The sequence below is a fragment of the Phascolarctos cinereus genome, unplaced genomic scaffold, assembly GCF_003287225.1.
Source record: "Phascolarctos cinereus isolate Bilbo 61053 unplaced genomic scaffold, phaCin_HiC Scaffold_5;HRSCAF=322, whole genome shotgun sequence".
NCBI classification, from domain to species: domain Eukaryota; kingdom Metazoa; phylum Chordata; class Mammalia; order Diprotodontia; family Phascolarctidae; genus Phascolarctos; species Phascolarctos cinereus.
The window spans coordinates 54,343,106-54,367,390 of record NW_027555958.1 but is presented as its reverse complement, the minus strand read 5'-3'; the positions used below and the strand labels follow the sequence as shown (position 1 = coordinate 54,367,390).

The 24,285-nt window shown below is 37.0% G+C and overlaps 1 protein-coding gene across 3 annotated transcripts in view; it reads left to right on the top strand.

Annotated features, from left to right (window-relative positions):
- MAGI3 (membrane associated guanylate kinase, WW and PDZ domain containing 3) overlaps positions 1-24,285 on the top strand; it is a 219,012-nt gene that overhangs the window by 140,664 nt on the left and 54,063 nt on the right. For all 3 annotated transcript variants that reach the window (XM_021002032.2, XM_021002026.2, XM_021002040.2), the window contains exons 6-9: positions 2,300-2,379; positions 11,377-11,434; positions 19,980-20,074; positions 23,515-23,703. In XM_021002032.2, the coding sequence (XP_020857691.1) occupies positions 2,300-2,379; positions 11,377-11,434; positions 19,980-20,074; positions 23,515-23,703 (422 nt within the window). The remainder of the gene's footprint in view (positions 1-2,299; positions 2,380-11,376; positions 11,435-19,979; positions 20,075-23,514; positions 23,704-24,285) is intronic.

Sequence of the window (24,285 nt, the reverse complement as noted above, 5' to 3'; positions counted from 1 at the left end):
CTCTTTTTATTCTACGTAAATAGTCTAAAGCTTTTGAAAATGATAACCCATTCACAGAGTACAGTGTTATTTAAAATCAATTTTTCAATGTGATACAACCAAACAAATTGTTTTTTCTTGAAGCAACTTTTGCAATTCAAGTCTTCATGAGTGGCTAAAATGTTTATATTTTTAGAAATACTGTGCTGTACACTGGGTTAGTAAGCTTCTCATCTATTTACAAGGATAAGTTAATAAGTCCTAGAAAAAAATTATTATCTCCAGAGTAATATGTTGGTATATGCCCCTGCTATTCAGATGTGGGAAAATTTTTTTATAGAAAAGTATAATCTACTTATGCAAGACTCAAGTTATAAGCTGCTACATACTAGGTCAATATTCTAAAAGCTTTTCCCACTCTGGTGGCATATTTGATTGCCCCTGGCAATTGTTAACTTGTTGTTTCAAATAGAAAAAGAAGCCTATGCTATTGGGGGTATTCGAAGTTTACAATTTGGTTTAACAGATGACTTTGTCTCATTTTTCCTTCTAGTAGTCTGCTAGTTTCTAAGCTAGGATTCATTTTAGATACATTTGACTAATTACTATTCTTCAGTTTCTGAGATTTTTCACTCAATAGTAAGCCTGCAAGGTGGTGCAGAACGTTTTTTAAAAACATTATGCTTCCTATCTCCCTTTACCAGTTTTTAACACACACACACACAAAATACATTCAATTCTGCCAACCAATAAAGCATTTATTAAGTGCCTAGTAGAATCTCCTTTCTTTTTGTAGTCCCAGGGCTTAGCACAGTACTCAGCTCTGAATAACCACTTGGTAAGTATTGTTCACTGCGTCACTGATCTGTTCTAGGCTCTGTGCAGAGTGCTCTGGTTACAAAGACAAAAATGAAATAGTATGTGCCCTGGAAGAGTTTACATTCGATAGTAAGAAACAACTACAAATAAAATCTATATCAAATATATACAAAAGATAAAGTACATACATATGTGTATATCTAGACACACACACACACAGACATACATACATACAACCAAAGCCAATGTCATTTGGGGAGGAAGTACAAGCAGTTCAGGGAATCACGTAAGGCCTGATGTCGAAAGTAGCATGGGATGGAGCTGCAAATAATTATACAGATCTGTTTGCACAGTAGCTGGCAATGGTGCCAGTTGTATTCTCTAAGCCCTGTAACAAATAGCTTTCTTAATATCAGATAGACATTAGTGAGCTTAATGCATGTAAAAAATTGCACTAGGATTTATTCATAACATGTTTTTGTCCCCTAATGGTTTGATGTAAGCTTTAATTAATATTTTGTTACCTTGCTAGATATTTTCTTCCATTTCCTTTTTTAGTTCCTTATTATTTTGGGTACTCACAACTATGACTGTGGTGCTGGTTGGCAGTGGGACCATTTTTGTTTTAGAGGTAGTGTCTAAAGGACCTGGTCTGAAGCTTGCTAACTCTGCTCTGTAATTGCATGAAATAACCCCACTCTCTACAAGCATCTTTGGGTTACTTCTGATGAAAACAAGAAGGGATGGGCATAGACAGGACATACTTGATTGCTTTGTTTTACTCTTCTGTTTTCTCTCAAAGTTACAACACAGCTAAGCCCATGCTCAGTTTGGTGGAATCCTTTGAATTTTCTAATTTTACTGCATGTTGAAGAACCAGTCATTCTTTTTTAAAAAAAATTTTATTTATTTTGTTAAACGTTTCCCAATTGCATTTAAAATTTTTTTCTCATTTTGAGTTCCAGATTCCCTCTCTTGTCCTTGAGAAGACAAGCAATATGATATCAATTATACATTTGAAGTCATGAGAACATATTTCCATATTATGTTGCAAAAGAAAACATACACAAAAACAAGAAAAGTAAAGTAAAATAAAGTATGCTTCAGTCTGCACTCAGAGTTCAACCATCCTCTCAGCTATTCTTTTTTTAATCAACTCCCTTCCCCGCTATTTGTTCAGTGGGACAAGGCCCAGTGTGTGGTGATCAATATCAGCCTACAAATAATTTTGACTGGTAACATGCTTACATAATTCTGCTTTTGACACCACATTCTCCACAAGAGGCTTCATGTTCTCAGTAGAACCAAAATGGTTAACTTCTTCATTTTCAAAGCTAAGGAAATAGACAGTGGGATTATTGGATCAGAGGCTTCAAATAGAAGTAGTCTGCAGGAAGGAGACAGGCATTCAGATATTAGGGGCCATTGGTTGCGTTATAATTTTGGTTTTGAAGTAGTTTTTCTCTCTTGGCTGCTTCTGATTGGGATCTTTGTTCTACAGCCACAACACTAAGACAACGACCTGGCTAGATCCCCGTCTCTGTAAAAAAGCAAAGGCTCCAGAAGACTGCGAAGATGGAGGTGAGACAACGTCGAACTTGTCATGCTAACACTCCTGCCATGTTGGGTTAGATGCCTAATTACACCACCGAAACATGGGGAGGGGGACATCAACAGTCAGCCACAGGATGTATATCTTTGGAAGATTTCATAAAAGAACTTCTATTCTTTCCTCTTGGAATTCATACAAATGTGTTATCTCACTACATCAGTAAAAATGTGTCTGGCTACTCTTAGAAATCTCTGAATACAAACTTAATGGATGTACTAATATATGTATTTTGTAATTCTCTCTCTTCCTCTCTGTGTATGTATGTGTGTGTGTATAAATATACTCACATATACGTACGAAGTATATCCCAAAAAGGCTTAGTTCTGTTTTAAGTTCTTAAAGCTTAAAATAGCACTAAGATTTTTTAAATAACACACACACACACATTTTTTATTTATCTATCTTTCCATCTGTAAAGATATATAAATGTGACCTCACTAATGTGGTTATCTCCCTAGTGGTACAGGACTCATTACTCTCCACCTTGTCTTTTTCTGGGTACTTCTCTTCCATCTGTGTCTTTAAATGCTCCATAAAGGATCTGGCCGTTGTATTGGGGATCTTCTTGTGGTAGATTCAGATCCTCCAGGAGAGAAGAGGCTTAGTAATTATTAGACATGGGACTACACATGAAGAAATACCAACAATTAATATTTGTGTACTTGAGAATTTTCTGATCCTAAACATATTCATGTTCTTTTCTTCTGCTTCTGTCACAACCAAAGGGAAACAGCCAGCACCATTTTGTATCTTTGTCCTTTTTGTGGGCTACTGGGGCCAAAAAAAAAAATTCATCAACCAGCCTTCTGTTGATATGTAATAGTAAGTGAAATTTATTTAGCTTTCAGGTTACAAAGTATTTTACAAATATCACTGGATTTGAGCCTCACAATAGCCCTGTAAAATAGGACATATTGGTATGGTTAAGTTCCTTTTCCATAGATACAGCTAATTAGTATTAGAAGCAGATCTTTCCTGACCACCAAGACCTAAACTTTTCCTACTACATTATTCTAGGTACCTAGATGATGTAGTGGATAGGACACTGGACCAGGAATCGGGAAGACCTGTATTCAAATCCTGACACTTAACCTCTAGGCAAATCACTTAACCTCTGTATGCTTCAGTTTCCTCATCTGTAAAACAGGAATGATAATAACACCTACCTCTTAGAGTTGATATGAAGATAAAATTATTTAATACTTATAAAGTGCTTTACAAACCTCTGTTATTAAACCTTACAGACCTTATTATTTATAAACCTTATTATTATTAACATATAAATTAATAACATCATAAATTAGGTGTTGGCCAGTGTTGCTAATAGCTGACATTTATATAGCTTTTTAAGATGTGCAAAGGTTTACCTATATCTTAAAATAGTCATGACAGCCAGACCTACGGAAATACACTGCCTCCCTTTCCTCTCCATCTACTTGTTCCTCAGCTTCTTGCATTATAACTTTTAGACCCATCATTCTACAGCTCTCTCAAAGGTCATAAATCAATCAATACATAAGCATTTATTAAATACCTACTATGTTCCGGGCACTGTGCTGAGCTCTAGGGATAAAAAAGAGGCAAAAGACAAGTCTGCCCTCAAAGAGTTCACAATATAATGGGGGGGTGGGGGAGAAAACAAACAAATATATGCAAACAAGTCACATGCAGGATAAATAAGAAATAATTGACAGAGAGAAGGCACTAGAATTAGGAGGGGTTGGGAAAGACTGCCTATAGAAAATGGACTTTTAGTGAGTACTTAAAGGACCCAGGAAGACCAGTAGTCAAAAATGAGAAGAGAAAACATTCCTGCCAAGGTGGTAGCCAGAGGAAATGTTGGGAGCCAAGAGTCTTGATCTCAGAACAGTCAGGAGGCCAGCGTTACTAGATCGAAGAGTATGGGGACAACATGATCAGATCTACACTTCAGGAAAATCACTCTAGTGGCTAAATGGAAGATAGATTGGAATGGGAAGAGACTGGTGGCAGGCAGACCCACCAGCAGCCTAATGCAGTGAATTGATGAGGGCCTGCACTAGAGTCAGGTCAGTTTCAGAGAAAAGAAGGGGGTGTGTTCAAGAGATGTTGAAAATGTGGCATTGACAGGCCTTGGCAACAGCTTAAATATGGGGGTTGAGAGATAGTGAGGAGTCTAGGATGACTCCTAGTTTGGGAGCCTGAGGACTGGGAGTCATCTGAAAATTTGATAATAAGAATACCATGTATGCTTCTGGTAGCCTTTGAAGTCACTGATGAAAATGTTAAACAGCACATGTGGAATGATCATTCCCAGCTAGGACTGATAGCTAAAATTTAGGATGACAGCCAGAATCTAAAAAGATCTTGACAGGCTAGAATATTATATTGAAACTTGTAAGATGAAATTCATCAGATATATATTCAGGTTAAAAAAAATGTCAAAAATAGAAGATGGGGGAGACATGATTGGTCAAAAGTTTTTACAAAAAATATCTGGAGGCTTTAGTGGTCTGCAAGCTCAATATGTGTTAGCAATGTGATGTGGCATACAAAGAAGTTAATATGATCTTGGAAGCTCCTAGCTTCCAAGATTAAGGAAGTGATAGTTCCTTTGAACTCTCCCTTGGTCAGACCACATGTGGAAAATTGTGTTTAGCTCTGGGTACCAGTTGTTTTTTGTTTGGTTTTTTTTTGATTAGGCAGTGGGGTTAAGTGACTTGCCCAGGGTCACACAGCTAGTAAGTGTTATGTGTCTGAGGCCTGATTTGAACTCAGGTCCTCCTGAATCCAGGGCCGGTGCTCTATCCACTGCACCACCTAGTTGCCCCTCTGGGTACCAGTTTTTGAGAAGGACATTAAAAACCACATCATCCAGAGGAGGGCAGTCAGAATAATGAAAGGCCTTGAATTCATGTCATGCAAGAAGCATTTGAAAGAATTAGGGATATTTCGCCTGGAGAAGAGAGCAGTGGTAACATGATAGCTACTTTCAAGTTTTAGAAGTACTGTCGTGTTGAAGAGGATTCTACTTTGCCCCAGAGATCAGAAGTTGCAGAAGCAAATTTAGGTTTAATGTCAAGAAAAACTTGATTAATAATTTTGTTGTTGCTGTAGTTGAGTCATTTTGGTTGTGTCCAACTCTTTGTGAACCCTCTTAGGGTTTTCTTGGCAGAGATACTTAAGTGGTTTGCCATTTCCTTCTCCAGCTCATTTTACAGATGAGGAACTGAGGCAGACAAAGTTAAGGGACTTGCCCAGGTTCGCAAAGCTAGTAAGTGACTGGGGCCAGATTTGAATTCAGAAGAGGAATCTTCCTGACTCCAGGCCCAGAGCTTTATGCACTAGGGTGCCATCTGGCTGCTCAGTTAATAATTGGAGATATCCAAGAGTTGAATGGCCTACCTTGGAAATAGTACCTTACTTCTCATTGGCAGATTTCAAGCAGAGGCTGAACAACCATTTCTTGACCATGTTATAGTAGGAATTTCCTTTCAGGTATCAGTTGTGCTTGTTAACCATTCAGTTCCCTTCCAGCTCTAAATGCTGTGATTCTGTGACATTGATAAGCTGAAAAGCATCCAGGGAAGGCATGACCTTCATAGTGAGAGGACTTGAGATCAGACCATTGGAGAATAGACTGAAGGGAAGAGAATGTTTGCCCTAGAGGAGAACAGACTTCTGTTGTTCTTTAACTGCTTGCCAATATTTTAGGTTATTTACATGGAGCTACTTCTTGGGGGTTGAAGAATTCTAGTAAGGGCAGCCTATTGCACTTTCATATTTCTTTATATCAAGCCAAAAACTGCCTCCCTGACCGTTGTACCCATTACTGTCTTTAAGACCAAGCAGAACACCTCTAACCTCTTTTCCACATGGCTGCCCCTTTTAGATATTTGAAGACATGTCTTCTTTTCTCCAGATCAGCCATCCCCCATTCCTTTAGCCTATCGTCATACTATTTGTTTTCCAGTCCTTTCATTGTCACTTTCACCTCCTTTTGGATATGGTCCAGTTTGTCAGTACTTACCCTAAAATGTGATAACCACATTCCTACCATAGTACATCTGTTCTTGACCCTTTTTTTTTTTTGGTCTAGACCTGTGATTTCATTTATGGAAGGAGTTCCCCAGTGAAGAAAGTCCTTCTGGCAGTTCAGATTGGCTACTACTCATCAAATTATAGTCTTAGAAATTGCCTGGAACACTTAGAGGTTAAGTGACTTGCCTAAAGTCAAGTCAGTAAGCATTTTTTTTTAAAGTGCCTAGAGGGTACCAGGTACAGTGCTAAACCCTAGTGATACAAAGAGAGGCAAGAACAGCCCCTGTCCTCCAGAAGCTCACCATCTAATGGGATTAGGAACCTTTTGTTATTCAGTCTGTTCTGACTCTTCCTGGCCCCATTTGGGGTTTTCTTGATAAAGACTGTGGAGTGGTTTACTGTTTCTTTCTCCAGCTCATTTTACAGATGAGGAACTGAGGCAAACAGGGTTAAATGACTTGCCCAGAGTCACATAACTAGTGACTGTCTGAAGTTATATTAGAGCTGAAGTATTCCTGACACCAGGCCTGATGCTCTATCCACTGTGCCACCTAGCTGCCCTATTATGAGTCCAAGGTCATATAACCATTGTGTGTCAGAGGCAGATCTCAAACCCAAGTAGTCCTGACTTGAGGCCAGCTCCCTATCCACTCGTTCATGCAGCCTCTGAATGTTCTTGACCCTGACCTTTCTTTTCTTCTTCCTTTTTTTTTTTGGTGGCAGTTTTTAAAAATAAATTATGCTTTTCAGTTATCAAGCATTTATTTTTAGTTCCTCCCACTTCTTCCCTCATTGACTAAAAAAACCACTGTAACAAACATTCATAGGCATGTAGGCAAAATTATTCCCTGTATTGTCTCTTTCCAGCAATCTGTGTCTCATTCTGCATATTTGTCCATCACCTCTTCCAGGAAGTGGGTAGCATTTTTCATCATCAGCTATCATTGGAATCATGGTTGATCATCGAATTGATCAAGAGTTCTTAAATCTTTCAAAATTGTTAGTTTTTAAAATGTTTTTGTTATTGTTCTCCTACTTCTTCTCATTTCGGTCTGCATCAGTTCATGCAAGTGTTCCCAGGTTTCTCTGAAACTGCCTAGAGGCAGCTAGGTTTTGCTGCTAGAAAAAGAGCTGCTATAAATATTTTTGTGCATAGAGGATCTTTTCCTCTTTCTTTCATCTCTGTGGAATGCAGACCTAGTGCTGCCATCACTGGATCAAAGGATATGCCCAATTTAATGACTTTTGGGGCACAGTTCCAAATAGCTTTCCAGAATATCACAACCAATTCATAGCTCCATCAACATCAACAAGAATATGCTTGTTTTCACATTGCCCTTCCAACATCTGTCATTTTCCTGTTTTTTTTTTCAACTTTGACAATCTAATGAGTGTAAGGTAGAACTTCAGAATTTTTTTTAATTTGCTTTTCTCTGATTATTAGCATTTTGGAGCTATGCTTTTCTTTTCATAGCTTGATTTCATATTTGTTATTTTTAGTGGCCCTGTCATTATTGACTCATTGAGTTCATAGTTTACTAACTCTTAGATCTTTTTTCTCACACAGGATAGTGATATGCTGGCCATTCTACTTTTGGATATTTCTAATTATTAAGTAGGCAGCTAGGTGAATAGAATACTAGGCCTGAAGTCAGGAAGACTCATCTTTCTGAGTTCAAATCTGGCCTCAGACATTTACTAGGTGTGTGACCCTGGGCAAATCATTAACCCTGTTTGCCTCAGTTTCCTCACTTGTAAAATGAGCTGGAGAAGGAAATGGCAAACCAGTCCAGTATCTTTGCCAAGAAAACGTTGAATGGAGTAATGAAGAGTCAGACACAACAAAAACAACTGAACAACAATGACAAATTCTTCATGAGTTTAGACTTGGATTATACCCTCTTTCAACCTTTAGTCTGTCTTCAAAATGGAAGTCATTCTGTTGCTTGATCTTTTCTTTTTTTTTTCCATTTCTTGATCTTTTCTAAAAGTTCTCATAGCTTTTTTGAAATATCTTTAAACATTCTACTAATCATTGTGGACCATTCAAGAAAGACTGCACTGTTTCCAAATCTGGTCCTTTGTTATCCAGTCTTCTAATACCCTTCATTGGATCGAGGCTAGTGTTATGTAAATCTTGGAAAATTTGTCTGATAACTTAATTAACTTAGATATTTCTCTTCATTCAAATAAAAACCATTAGTATTACTGTTAGATAATTAGTATAAAAGTATTGAGTAGAAAGTTGTTTTACTTATAAACTATCCTTTCTTATGATGACGAATGTAGTGGAAAGAGTGCTGGGCTTGGGGTCAAGATGGATCTGAGTTAAATTTTACCCCTAAAACTAAATGTGTGGCATCATGTACTTCCCATAGCTTTAAGTGTTATGGGAATGTCAATTATTGCCATTTCAGTGAAAGAACTTAAATTTTAAATACGGCTTAAAATAGATTGAAACTTGTCATCATTTTTCACCTTAAAAAATTTAGAAAATGTTATTCTAATGTTTCAGAGTAAGAAAGCAAATTGTTAGTCCTTTTTCAGAGAAAAAAATTCTGTCAAACTGAAAATGAAGATTCACTGATATGCAGGAAATAATATAGCTTTTGTATCTGGGTTTTATTAATATATTTTGTTTTTAATTAGTCAGTCGGCAAGGTTTTTATTTCCTGCTCTGTGCTAGAGATACAGAGATAAATGAGAAACCCTCCCTTCTTTCCAGGAGTTTAATTCTGTGGAAGAAAAGCCAGATATATATGTTTAAGTATACACATAATAAATACAAAGCAATTTTTGAAGTAAAGCTGCTAACACCAGGTGGTATCACGAAGGGCTTCATGTGGAAGATGGAGATCGAGCTGTGTTTTGAAGAAAACAAGGAGTTCTAAGAGGGATGAGGGAGATACTTATAGGTTTGGGAGACAGCCAAACATGGAGATAGGGGTTGGAGTGTCAGACAGCAAGAAGGGCTGTCCATATGAACTAGAGTCTAGGAAGGCAAGAAGTGATAATGGATAATGAGGTTGGAAAGGGAAGTTGGGGCCAAGTTGGGAAAGCCTTTAGAAATCAGAGGAGTTTGTATTTGATCCTAGAGGCAGCCGAGAGCCATTGGAGCTTGCTGAGTAGAAGAGTAACATGGCAGATCTGTCCGTGAGGAAAAGTACTTTAGTAGCTGAGTGGAGGATAGTTTGGAGTGGGAATAGACTTAAGGTTTTTATACCATTTTCATTTCTAATATTTCCAATCAGTCAGTTAAACTGCTATATGTCAGGCACTGTGCTAAGTTCTAGGGATGCAAAATGAGGCAAAAGACAGTCCCTGCTCTCAAGGAGCTCATAATTTGGTGAGGAAGATAACATGCAAACAAAGAATTTTGTATCTGCATATAGATGCAAAATTATTTGTTTGCATATATATTATAATTAGGAAATAATTAACAGAAAGAAGGCACTGGAATTAAGATGAATTGGAAGAGGCTTAATAGGAAGACAGGGAGATCAATAGGCAAAGCAGGAGAGGGAGAGTGTTCCGGGAGTGAGGGATAGCCAGAGAAAATGCTTAGAGAGGAGAGATACAGTGTCTTGTTTTTCCCTCTCTTTCCCCTCCCCAACTAGTTATCCTTTGTAGTACAGACTTAAAAAAGAAGGGGGAAAAAGCAGTTCAGTAAATCCAAATAATGGTATATGCAACATAGGATAGCTTTTGATAAAAAGTAAACATTCCTTCTGCTTCTGATTAAAATGAACATCCTTCACCCTTTAACTGAAATTTTTGCATATTGGAAGTCAAACTTCCTTGCTCAGTCTCTGCCCAAATTCTCACCACCACCCAAAAAATAAGATACACATGGCCAAGCAGAATGATTGCCATACTCTGTTTCCTCTACTTATCTCTTGATAACCTTTCTTCTTTTTAAGTTTATATGATCTAATCATGTCTCCCTCTTCTATCCTTCTTAATTTCTGCTAACTTCTACATCAGTCAGGCACCTTTCTCCATACTTGAGCACCAAAATCCTGATTTTCCTCTTTACCCATCATCTTCAAATATTCCAAATAGCTTCTAACAACTTGGCCACACAATTACTCATCTTTGTCAGTTTGTTTCTCCTCTTGTTAAATTCCTACCTATCTTTTGAAATTCAAGTTAAATATTGTCCTTCCCAGCCCTTCCACTGGTAATAATTTCCCCTGTGATTTGATCCCTATGATTCCCCCATAACCTTTAGCATAGTGGCACTTTGCTGTGAAAGTCTCTTATTTACTTATGATGTCATGCCATCTCTTTTTATGTATACTGTTAGCACTTTGTAGGCAGGGACTAAATTTTATGGAAACCATAGGCTTTCCAGCCAGCTAGCACTTCCGATCAGACTTGGCAGATACTCTGCCCTTGATGGGCCTATTACTTGATAAAAGTTAATTAGTTGATAAGCATGGAAATAAATGTCAACAAGGCTAAAAGGGCATTTTCTTATAAAACTTCAGTACCTATCAAAAGAGCTATTGCATGATTAGAGTATATAAAAGAGGAAGAGTTTAGAAATGAACATTTTAGCTTCTAGATAGCTATTTCATTTTTTTTTTAACTTTAGATTATCATCTACAAAATGAGGAATAGTACTGGTCACCAAAGCTAAAAATTATTTCTAAATGTGAACTAGGGGACAGATTTCTAATTTCATGTGCCATTATAGAGAAAAAAATTTACATTTTTTCTGATAGTTGGTAATGGATTTTCTTTTACTATCCACTAACACGTTTTTTTCCCCCTCTAGAAAATATCTCTCTATCTTTTTTCCTTCCAAAAATCTACTTAGTGAAATCACAAACACATAGATTACAATAATTTCAGAGCATATTTCTTCATATGTGGCATGGCTGAAATTTTTTTCTATTTAAATTGAATGTAACATTTCATTTATCTTTTACTTCTGTTTGCAGAACTTCCCTATGGCTGGGAAAAAATAGAAGACCCCCAGTATGGAACATACTATGTTGAGTAAGTTGCTACAGCAATTATTTATTTGTTCAGTTATTATTTAGTTGGGCATATAACCTTAGAAAGCATTAGATTATATAATTTCTACTTACACAGCATAGCATTCTAAATAAGGTCTAGTAAGGTCATAGTTGGTAAGAATACATACCTATATATGTATGTATGTATATATATATATGTATGTATGTGTGTATATATATATATATATATATATGTATGTATGTATGTATGTATGTATGTATGTATGTATGTATGTATGTATTTCTCATACAAGTTTTGTTAAAGTGATATTTTAAATGCTTGTAATGGGTTGATGGGAAACATCCCAGATAATTAGCAAAAGAGTTGTCACTATTACTATAGACTTTAAATGGCACAATAGTAGGCAAAAAGATAAAAAATTAGGAAACTGAAGTAGGTGTCTTCAGGTATTTAAAGGATTGCCATGTAGAAGAGAGATTTTATATGACTTGGTTTTTTCACTACAGAGAGTAGAACTACTGTAGGAACAGTGGATGCAAGTTACAAAAAAGTTAGAGCTATTAGAAAGTGGAAAGTGCAGGTCTTCAGGCTGAGAGTGGATGGCCACTTATCAATATGTTGTGGTAAGGTTGTACTAAATAGTCTTTGATTGTGAATGTTTTATTGAAAAGTGTCAGAAGCAGAAGTCAGAAGATTCTGGTTTCAAGTCCCAGTCCTACCCTTGTGTGATTCTTGGGCACATTGCAACCTAACAGGGGAGTAAAGTTGTAGAGAAGGGACTTTGTCAACTTTTAGGTCCTCTATTATGAAATTTCATCATCATCAACTAAAGACATTCTTCTCCTTTTGTTTAATGACATTCAGATAGAAATAGTCCTGAGATAAGTGACGGTCCTGTGGTTCTTTTTTAACATTCTGAAAACTAAGCACAGGTGGATAAAATAGCTGGTTTTTATAACTGAATGAAAGTATTAGAATGTAAGTTCATCTTCTCTGGGCTTACTGAAAGCATCATCACTACATCTCCAATAGCAGATGGGACAACAGGGATGATAAAGACTTGATCCTGTTCCACATAAATCATGTTTCTTCTGCTAGACCTCTATATTTTGAAAACTGTTTGTACCACATAGCTTGTACATTATAAGTAGTTGGCACAGTAAATTTAAAAAGTGTTCCATAGTATTCATGGATCTGTGTTTTGCCTGGATATTTATAAGCACAGTTTGATATATGGTAATGGTCCAGTCATAGTATAGTATATTTGTTGACTTCTTCAGGATATTTTGAAGTCTGTAGAGTATAGGAATTTGTTGCCTGTCAGTACATCAAAAAGATAATAAGCTTTTGTTAAAAAAACTTTTTTACATTTTTATTTAAAGTTTTGAGTTCCAGATTCTATCCCTTCCTCATTCCCTCCTCTATTCCCTCCCTGAGATGGTAATTCATATAGGTTAGACATAGATATAGGTTAGATATGTGCAAATATATAAAACATTTCCATATTAGTCATTTTGTACAAGAAGACCTGAATAAAAGAAAAAAATGAAAGAAAGTAAAAAATAGCATACTTCAGTCAGTATTCAGTCAACATCAGTTCTTTCTCTGGAGGCAGATAGTATGCTTCATCATTAGTCCTTTGGTATTGTCTTGGATCATTGTATTGCTAAGAAGAGCTAAGGCTATCAAAGTCAGTCATTGCACAGTGTGGGTGTTACCGTGTACAGTGTTCTTCTGGTTCTGTTCACTTCACTATCCATCATTCATGTCAGTCTTTCCAGGTTTTTCTGAAATCAACCTGCTTGTCATTTCTTACAGCACAATGATATTCCATTGTAATCATATACCACAGCTTGTTTAGCCATTCCTCAATTGATGGGCATCCCTTTAATTTCCAATTCTTAGTCACCACAAAAATAGCTGCTATAAATATTTTTGTACAAATAGGTACTTTTCCTTTTTTTTTTTAATATCTTAGGGATAAAGACCTAGCATTAGTATTGCTGGATCAAAGAGTATGCACAGTTTTATAGCCTTTTGGGCATAGTTCCAAAGTACCCTCTGGCATGATTGAATCAGTTCACAACTCCACCAACAGTGCATTAGTGAACCAGTTTCCCCACATCCCCTCCAACATCCAACATTTTCCTTTTCTGTCATATTAACCACTCTGATAAGTGTGAGGTGGTACTTCAGAGTTATTTTAATTTGTATTTCTATATCAGTAGTGATTTAGAGCATTTTTCATATGATTATAGTTTTAATTTCTTTGTCTGAAAACTGTTCATATCCTTTGACCATTTATCAAAATAATAAGCTTCTGATGCATAATCCTAGCTGTCAGGACATAGCTTCTTAGATATTCAGTAAATATTTGCAGCCTGTAGGGACATGTTGCTCAATTTCTATCTTTTCTTTAAGGATAAACCTTCTCTAATTTCTAATAGTAATAATAATATTAGTTATAACAACTGTCGTTCTCATTTTCAGTGGATTTCAGATGGAAATGGTCTTGGGACAAAGCCCCTTTTCCTGCTTTATTCTTTTATATTTATATTACAAAAATAGATAAACCAACTTGATTTTTGTAATTGAATAAAAATATTAGGATGTAAACTCATGCTTTGTAGACTTTGAATTATTATTATCATTATTATTTCCTTTAAGGAGTTAGACAAGGAAGGCTTGGTATTAATACTTTAAAATTCTTTTTAAAAAATTCTTATGTAGCTGTCCTGATTACTTTAAAGGACGTGTATGTTATAACTAAACCTCCACTAACATTAGCTGAGTGCAGTAGGCTAGTGTCAAAAATCTTAGCTAGCACTCTTTACTTGTTCTTCATTTATTGCAGCATTGCCATATGTCTTATAAATGATGTATTTGCAAATGACAATGTTTCTTCTGCAGTTAGTCTTTAAACTTGTGATCTAGAGCTTATTTGTACCAGCCTAGAAACTAGGTTGCAGAGCCTGGGATTTAGGTTGCAAAAGCAAATTCAGCAATGTCATTAATAGCTGGAAAAATAGGGATTCAAACAATATTGGATCTTTCCTTTTCCTCTTTTATTACTTCCCCTCTCATTAATTTGCTGATATTTAACTTTGTTGAATACAAGTGTTTATTCATACATACATACAACTAAAGGACCCACATCTCCTACTTTCATATTCTATACATTGTGCTGGACAAATATATTACCTGAAGTTATTTAAGAGAGATTTCTGGATGAATTCTTAAGAAATCATCAAAATTGTAACAAAAATCACAAAATTTTAGCTGGAAAAAGTCTTTGAGTAGGGCTTAACAAACTGTGGGCACAGGGTTGCCATAGTGCTTAACTATTTTATCATGGAATGCAAATAGTCTTAGTCCTTTATTCTTTAACATTTGTTTGTTGAATTCTTCATATTATAGCCAAAATTATATTAATGTATTTTCCTTCTTCCCATCAGTGTACATTTTCTTTTTTTTTTTTTGAAAATAACTTAGAAGCTCAAGGTACCAAACATCGCTGTTCAGTCTAGGCAGCAGTAGAGACTTGCCTAGAAATTTGTCAGATTTTTAAGCCTCCATTTTATCTTAGGCTTTGCTTCTTGGCTCTACAAACTGGGAATTATAGAAATGAGAAATGAGCAGGATGGTCAGAGGGTCAGCAGTTAACATTTATTTAGTGCTTACTATGTGTCAGGAACTGGGCTAAGTGCTGGAGATTCAAAGAAAGGCCAAAACAATCCTTTCCCACCAGGAACTCACATTCTAATGAGGGAGGCAACATCCAAATGAGTGTACAAACAAGATATCGACAGGGTAAATTAGAGCTAGTCTCAGAGGGAAGGCACTAGCATTAAGGGGGACTTGCAGAAAATGACATTTTTCAGTGAGACTCAGAGGAAGCCAGCAGGCAGAGGTAAAGAGGGAGTACATTCCAGGAATGTTGGACAGGGTCAGGGGATAGAGTGTCCTGTGCGAGGAAAAGCTGAACATTCATGGAAGAGACCAAAGTATAAGAAGACTGAAAAGGTTGTAAAGGGCTTTAAAAGCCACACAAAGAATTTTATATTTGATCCTGGAGATAATACAGAGCCACTGGAGTGTATTGAATAGAGGGGGGCAATATGGTCAGATCTGCGCTTTAGGAAGATCGCTATGGCTGCAGAGTGGAGGCTGGACTGAAGTGGGGAGAGACACGAGGCAAAGGAGACCCAACCAAGGGCCATTACAGTAGTCCAGACATGAGATGATAAGGGGCCTGCACCCGAGTGGTGACGGTGTCGGGGAAAGAAAGGTCTGCGTACAAGAGATGTTGCAAAGTGGGCTTGATAGTACTTAGTGAGAGATTGGCTGTGGTGGGTGAAAAAGACTGAGGAGTCGAAAGCATGACCTAGAGGATGAGCCTGGGTGACTAGGAAGATTTGGTGATTCTCTCTACGGTGAAAGTGAAATTTGGAAAAAGGGAGCACCAGTGGGGAAAAATCATGAATTCACTTGATACTTGGTGAATTTAAGATGTCTATAGGACATCTAAATTTAAATGTCTAATAGACGGTTGGAGATATGAGACTGAACAGCAGGAGAAGAGCTAGGACTGGATAAGTAGATTTTTCTCTGTGCGTATAGCCCAAGAAGTATCCTTGGCTGAAACATTCAGCTCCCTCTTTGAATTTTTCCAAATGAACCTTGGACACCTTTCTTTGGTCCCTTGTTCATTAGAAATGAGAAATTACTGCCTATATACTGCCCTCTTTTTCTATGAAAGCTGATCACATGTCTGACTTTTGATGAATTTGGGGAATGTTTCCTATCAGTCCATTTAATAAGCAGTTATTAAATACCTACCATGGGCCAGGTGGTCTCCTAGATTCTGGGGATACAAATGCAAAAAAAATGAAACAACCCCTATTTTCAAGCAGCTTACTTTCTTGGAAAGATAACATGTACACATATAAGTATATACAGAATAAATACCAAATAAATTCAAGACAATTAATACAAGGTAAATCTAAAGAAAAGGAATCAAATCATAGGGGATAAGTCCTCCACTTGGAATCAGGAGGGTTCAAATAATGCCTCAGATATCTAATACCTCTCTTACTGTGGTCAAGTCACTTGAATACTTTCTGTCTCAGTTTCCTCATCTGGGAAATGTGAAATGGTCTTCAAGGTCCCTTCCAGCTCAAAGTCTGTGATCATATGAAAATATGTTGACCCATGATATAAATGTCTTCTCTTCAGCCTCCGTCATTTTAGTGATGTTGGACTCTTCAGCCTTAAAAAGTTGGGTAATTTGCTAAAACTCAAAATCAGATTAAGACAGAGAGAGGAAGGAAGGAAGAAGGGAGGAGGAAGGAAGAAGGGAGGAGGGAGGAAGAAAGAAAAGAGGGAAGAAGGAAGAAAGGAAAGACTGATTAAAACTCAGGGGTGGGGAACCTGTGGCCTCAAGGCCAAATTTTACAGAATAAATCCTTTTATTAAGGGAATTTGTTCTGTGAAGTTTGAATGCAAAGGGCTGCAGTTGAGGACTAGAGGGCCACGTGTGGCCTCAAGGCTGCAGGTTCCCCACTCCTGGATTAAGTACTAAGCCAGGTACTATGCTAACACAAGGAATACAAATACAAGCAAGAAAGATAGTCCCTGAACTTACAGAGCTTACATTTTAATCAAGGAAGAAAATATATAAGATAGTGCTGGAAAGCTGGCCCAAGGCAAGGCCAACAAGGAGTCAGGGGACCTGGGGAGTTATGAGTTGAACCAGGTTTTGGAGTAAGCATGGCTGACCAGGGTGCTTCAGTTTAGAGACATACTCACCAATGAAGAGCTGGGACTAGAACCCATATCTCCTGTCTCCTTATGTAGTGCTCTCTTCATTATACCACAACTTAAAGAATTAATTATTATAACTTAACAGTTTGAAAGTCATTATCCTCTATAAGGGGAGTACTAATTTTTATGACTTTCTGGTATAGTAATGTTAAATAATGTGACATTTTTTGGTTTTAAATTTTGTTTATTCAAATAAATTTTAGTCCATTTAAAATTTTTGTATCATGGACTCCTTTGGCAGTCTAGTGATTTTTTATTTTTAAAAAGTGCATTAAAATCTAAATATAAACTAATAATAATTTTGCTATAAATTTCAATACAGTTTATTAAAGAGATCAAAGCTTTTACCTGTTTAAAATCCTGGACTGAGGGGGAGTAGCTAGGTGGCACAGTGGATAGAGCACAGCCCTGGAGTCAGGAGGACCTGAGTTCAAATTTGGCCTCAGATACTTAACACTTACTAGCTGTGTGACCCCAGGCAAGTCACTTAACCCCATTGCCTAGCCAAATTTAAAAAAAAATCCTAGACTGAATGATATGGTTTCCATTAATAAAAAATAATAATTTTGAAGTGAGTTTAGGGACATTCCTGAGGTGACCAACCTCCTTCCTCTACTTATTTTGACAGAGCTTGAAATGACTGAAAGTGAACACAGCAACATGATTGTACATGATTTCTAGGACAAGCTTATATTAAAGAGGGTAATTTATTAAATCAAGAAAATGTAGCTTGTACTCAGAGTATACATATTAGTATGGAGTCAGCTGAGCTGTGGAGCTTGTTGGCTTGATGCCCAGATTAGTTAGGTTTTCAACCACAAACATGGTAATCTATAGTTAGCTTATGGATGGAGATTGAAAAGATCTTATTTAAATGGCTACTCCATGGAGCTATTAGTTGTCAAACCAGATGGCGCCATGATCGTTATTGGCGGGGTTACTGAAGTAGGAATCCAACTGCATTGTCACTTTTTACTATAGAGCATGCGGCCCTGAAAACGAGTAATTCATTTCTAAAAAGATTGCTGTAAAAGCTTAACAGGTTCTTCATAAAAAATGCTGCCATTTTCAGAAATGTACATAAGATTTTTTTCTGCAGTGGAAATGTAGCACATAATTTGATGTGCCCATGTTTTTACAAGTGAATTTGAGCAAATGATAAGATACCACATTTAGAATACTTGTATCTTAATGATATTTCAGTAGCTCTAATTCTACATGAGATCATAATTATGTTTCTTGGATAATTTAAACTTCCTTTTTGACAAAGCATTTTATGCATTAAAAAAGAAAACACGTAATGAAAATGACACTTGAAAATTATATATTGTAGAGAGAGGCTTTTTGAAAATAGTAAACATTTAAAATCATGTTTTTATTTCTGTTTAATTTGATTTATAATTCTGATCAGTAGTATTCTTCAGTACTACTTGTTATTTCTAGTATTATGTGAAAATTCCATGAATCATTCAGTGCTAAAAGGAAAAGAGTTTATTTATCTGAGGTAAAATTATTTTAATGTAAGGAAAATACAGTCAATCACATTGTTTTCTTAACTAGAGTTTCTAACTCTTTTGTCTCAAGTATTTGCAAGAAGGTGATTACTCATTTGCATGTTCCTACTCTGTTCTCCCGCACCTCATCAAAGGTGTAAATACAAATTACTACTTTTTGTGTTCTGAAGCTTCCTTTGGTGAAGTGATTCATTCTCACTCCAAAGGGACTTCAGGCTGTTTCCAAACAGGTTTTTTTCTTTGATGAATGTCTTCTTCTACTATAAAAGGATATTCAAAAGCAGGTCTCTCCATTAAATCCCCATCTCTTATAAATAAAATAGCAATACCTAATTTAGCCCTGGCATTTTTAATTTGAAGGGAGTTGAGGGAAGGGTATTTCATTTAATTCAGTGGATAAAATATACATAGTACATCTTTGAGTTGAAGCAAAATCACATCCTAAAGAATATCTGACATTCTTATAAGTCTGAAGTTTAGCAACCATATGTGCTCAGGAGCTAAGACATGCAACAGTGAAGGCTAACATCCCAATCCCATCTGTGACTTCTTTCTTTTTGACTTAGGGTTTTTTGTGTTCTTAGCCTCGTAGTGTCAGAGATAAAGAATTGAAGTCATCTAGTCCAAATCCTTTATTTTACATATGAGGAAACTGAGACCCACAGGTATTAAGTGGTAGATTTGGGATTTGAGGTGGTAAGTGCTATACGATTCCACCCCCAGCATTTCCCTAGGCTTACTGCAGAATGAAAGAGAAGTTGTTTGTACCTTTTTATGCAGGTTTGTCAGCTTCAGATTCTGAGGCTGTTTAATGCTTTACCTTATGATTTCATGGTAGTTATAGCTCATTGCTAATCTCTCTTCAGGTTAAAATACAGTTTACTAGAAAGCATGCCACTTGGATTGTAATGTATTGTAATAAAGCTTTAAAGTACTAGAATATCATTCCCACTGTTTCTGCAGTAGTCTTATGCTGACAAAAGCTGTTAATAGCTTTGAGGTAGAAGTTTGTGTGTATGTATGCATGTTATGTATGTATGTAAATTTATCGTAAGATCAGAGTCTATTTCATACCTTGAAGGGCCAGTTTCTTTTGCTTTGTGTCATAGTCATTGTCTAAAAGGAGAAAGTAACACCCTAACTTAGGTTTTATTAACTTTATTTTAAACAAAAGTGTATTAATATTTTATCTGGAATTGAAATATATATTTCTCTAAATGTTACAGTCACATTAACCAGAAAACCCAGTTTGAAAATCCAGTGGTGGAAGCCAAGAGGAAAAAGCAGTTAGGACAGGCTGATGTTGGTTCCTCAAAGCAAGGTACAGCCTATGTTCTTTTCCCTCATAAAAAAACCTTATAGATTATGTTGAATTGCCACCGAAGGATCTTGGTTTAATTATTTTCCTTTTTGGGGGGATATTGCAGCTTCTTTTGTTTGTTTGCTGCAATTTAGAAATTCAGATGTTCAGTGTATCAGTTTCTTGATCCACTGATAAGGGATACTGAATTCTGAAGAAACACAGAAGAACATTTTGAAAATAGCAAGGTTTTCTGATGCTGCTGATAATAAATGTACAATTAGTATTTTATTGGGGAGGAGATGGTGGAACTTTATTTATATCTTATTAACTATTATTTATAATGTGATCAGGTCAGTGTTGGCTCTATAATTGATGTATGGGTCCTGAAGTTAATTGCCTGTTTCTGCTGCCTGTAACCAAATGGGGTCATAATGTCAAAAGTATGAATCCTGGCAAAATAATACTAACAAATTTCATTTATCTATGCAGTAATGCTATAGTCACACTGCAAGCTCCCTGCTGCCGATACAGGAGTACTGGATATTAGTGTACTTTTCCTTTATATTATCGTAGTTGTTTTGTTTATGTCTTTCTCTGGGTTTGCTTACTTTAGTTTTAGTTACTTTGAGTTTTGGTAGGTATTTACAATGTTTCTCTGAATTTCTCATTTGTTATTCATATATATACATGAACCCATTCCCCAATCCGTGAATGTTAACTAGCTGTCTGGTTCTTCACCACCAAAAATGTTTTACAATGAATATTTAGTATATATAAGGACTTTATGTTTTTGATCTCCTGGGGACCCAAAAGGAAGAGCCTATGGGTCAAAGGATATGAAGTTTAGTGACTTTCCCCCACAGTTCTTTCACATAGCTTAACAACAGAGTTTTACAGAATGGTTGGACCAGTTTATAGCTCTACCATCAGTGTATATGTGTTCTTGTCTTATGGCAGTATTTTCCAGCATTAATTATCTCCATCTTTTGTCATCTCTGCCAATTTCCTGGATTTAGAGTAAAATCTCAAGAGTTATTTTAATTTTCACTTCTGTTATTGTTAGTGCTTTGGGCCAGTCCTTTGTATGATTATTGATAGATGGCAGTTCTCTTTGTCCATTGATTTATTGGGGAATATTCAGTGTATAAAACATTTTCACTTTGCCTGTGTATGCCCAGTGTTTAACAGTGATTGGCATAGAGTACACATTTAATAAGTGCATATTAATTGATTGACGACCTCTTGGGACTTTTATATTTAGGTTGGTTTACTATAGATCTTGAATGTCAGGCTTTTGTCAGAAATGCTTGGGATTTTTTCTCCTTGAAACTTTTGAAATGTTTAAATAACAAGCATTTTTTTTATTCTGTCCCTCTCATGTCCCTCCTCCCATTAAGCATTTTTTAAAAATATCCCTTATTAAATATCTACATAATCTAGTAAAACAAATTCCCACATTAGCCATGTCAGAAAATGCATGTTTCTTTCTCCATTTTAAATTCATCACATCTCTGTCAAAAGGTTAATGTCATGCTTCATCTTCTTTATTGGGACATTGAATATTGTAACTCCAGCATTTCAGCAACAGTCCAGGCTTCAGATCAGTAAGCTTTCAGTCTCCCCAGAGTGGCTTGATCTAGGGCAAAGGCTGATTGCTGCCCACCCTGTTCTGAGCTCTGCAGATTCCTGACCTGGTTCGGGTCTGAGCCACAGGCTTATGGGATTGCCCTGTTTGTAGACAGTTGTCGGATTCACCGGTTATCAGCCAGCCGGAAAGCTCTGCTGGTTCAAAGTGACAGAACTATAGGCTTCCCTTTGGTCTGGGATTCCTGCCCCACTTATTCCTCTGCAGGTTTCAGACCAGGCTAGAAACTGGAACTGAAATCCTCTTCTGTTTCCAAAGTCTAAGCCACACAGCAGCTGCTTACTTCTGAACTTGCTGCCTTCTTGGTACAGTGGTGGGGTTGGTGACCACTCCTCACTCTGCCACCCTGGATCCAGAACTAGGCTGTAAGCAGACCTGACTATTAGTGCCTGTTCCTGTCCCCTCTGCTGGAGTGAGGACTGCTTCTCACCCTGGTGCACAGCCTCAGGGCTGCTCTAGAATGCTCTGCGTGCTCCTGGCCAGACCTCGTCCTTAGCGTCTGCAGACCTCTCTGTCTGTCTGCCTGCCGTGCCAGCCTGGGTCAGAAGGATGAATTCACTGCGATGTTTTTTTCCTTTAGATTTCTCACTCAGGTTTGGGTCCTGTGCATTTTCTCATTCTGTTTAGAGGAGTCTGGGGGTGGAGGGAGGCAGAGAAAGAGCAGCTCTTGTACTTCTTGCTGCTTTGCCGTCTTGGCCTTCCCCTCGAGTGCAATTCTACTTGCGGCACCCGAGCCATTTCCTTGTGTACGAGGTACATCATTCCACCCCTGCTTTCTGTGCTTTTGTATATAGAATCCTCCATGCCTGTAATCCACTCACACCTCATCTCCGCCTCTTAGAATCTCTGTCTTTTTCCAAAGCTTGTCTCAAGTGCCGTTTCTTATAAGACTACTCCCCAACTATGACTGCCTCACCTCCAAAATTACCTTTCATTTATTTTGTATGAAATTTGTATTTACTCGTGTGTTGTTTCTCCTGAAAGAATGTAACCATTTGAAGATAGAGACACTATCTTGTTTTTGTCTTTGTACCCTCAGCACTACTTGTAAGTGTCTGGCTCATTAAGCATTTAATGAATCCTTGTTGATTGAATGATTTTTTTTAAACACCGGTATCCTTCCAGAGATTTTGTTTGGCTATAAATCATAGACAAGTACAATCTCTGAAGAATTAAAATTGAGGATCACCAAGGTAGCAAAGGAGAGATGCTTGATGGGCATGAGCAGGTCATAATGCCCTACAAATGAGAAGTTACTCAGCGTAAGTGTTGTAAAGCATGTCTTCAGAAAAATATGTGTCCAGGAAAAAGTAGGTGTCATGTTGTGAGTGCAGAGACAGCCAGTGGGGAGCCCACAAGTTTTATTAGCACTGATATTCATGTGATTTGAAGAGAATACTAGAAGTACCTCCTTCCCCTCCTCCCCCACCACCATGTTGGCAAGTTTATGGGAAGACATGGATAGTTGGTACAGAGGGTGAGAAAGCACTGTCTGCATCATTGAAAAGAGTATCTGTGTCAGTGAAATCACAGATCCATTGGATTATTCTTATACCGTAGGAATCCATCAAATGAGAAGTTGTACATTAACCAGACTTGGTTTTTTAACAAATGTGTAATTACCTCTAACTTTTTGTTCATAAACATTAACTTCTCTATGTTGTTAAATATTAGATATTATCTTTTTTCCCATTTCCTTCTATTGTAAAACATTTCTTTTTTTTTGTAGACAGCCTGAATGGCTTATTTTTTTTGCCTGCTATGTCTGTTGTCATATCTTGGATTTGCAAACCCATTCTTCTTTTTGGTATAGATGTAGAGAAGTCACAATTCACTCGAGACCCTTCCCAGCTTAAAGGTGTCCTCATACGAGCATCTTTAAAAAAGAGTACCATGGGATTTGGTTTTACCATCATTGGTGGAGATCGACCTGATGAGTTTCTTCAAGTGAAGAATGTACTCAAAGATGGCCCAGCTGCTCAAGATGGGAAAATTGCACCAGGTAACAAATTTCTATATACTGCTTTAACAGAAGAGTTGTTCAGTAAATTATAGCTAGAGTTGAGACTGGCTATTTTGTATTTATTTTTCTTTTCTTTTTTTTTTTTTATAAAAAACATGGTATCTGAACCCACTTAGAGGAAAAAGGTAATTTGGAAACTTTGTTAATGATGTTTGTAATTTCTTTGTTGTTGCTGAGTTGTTTCAGTCACATCTGACTCTCTTGTGACCCTATTTGGGTTTTTCTTGGCAAAGATACCAGAGTGGTTTGCCAGCTTCTCCAGCTCATTTTATAGATGAGGAACTGAGGCAAACAGGGTTAAATGACTTGCCCAGGATCACACAGCTAGTGAGTGTCTGAAATTGGATTTGAACTCAGATCTTCCTGACTCCCGGCCTAGCACTCTATCCACTGTGCCACCAAGCTGCCCTCACTCTTCCAGCAGAAGGTAGTTGCAAAGATCACTGTATAGCTCAGTCAGAAAGTTTGTTCATACAATTTTTCATGTGTCTTGAGGGTTGTCAAAAATTCACCAGTCTTCCTTCTTAATGAAAGGATGAATTTAACTGTGTGATGAGCCAT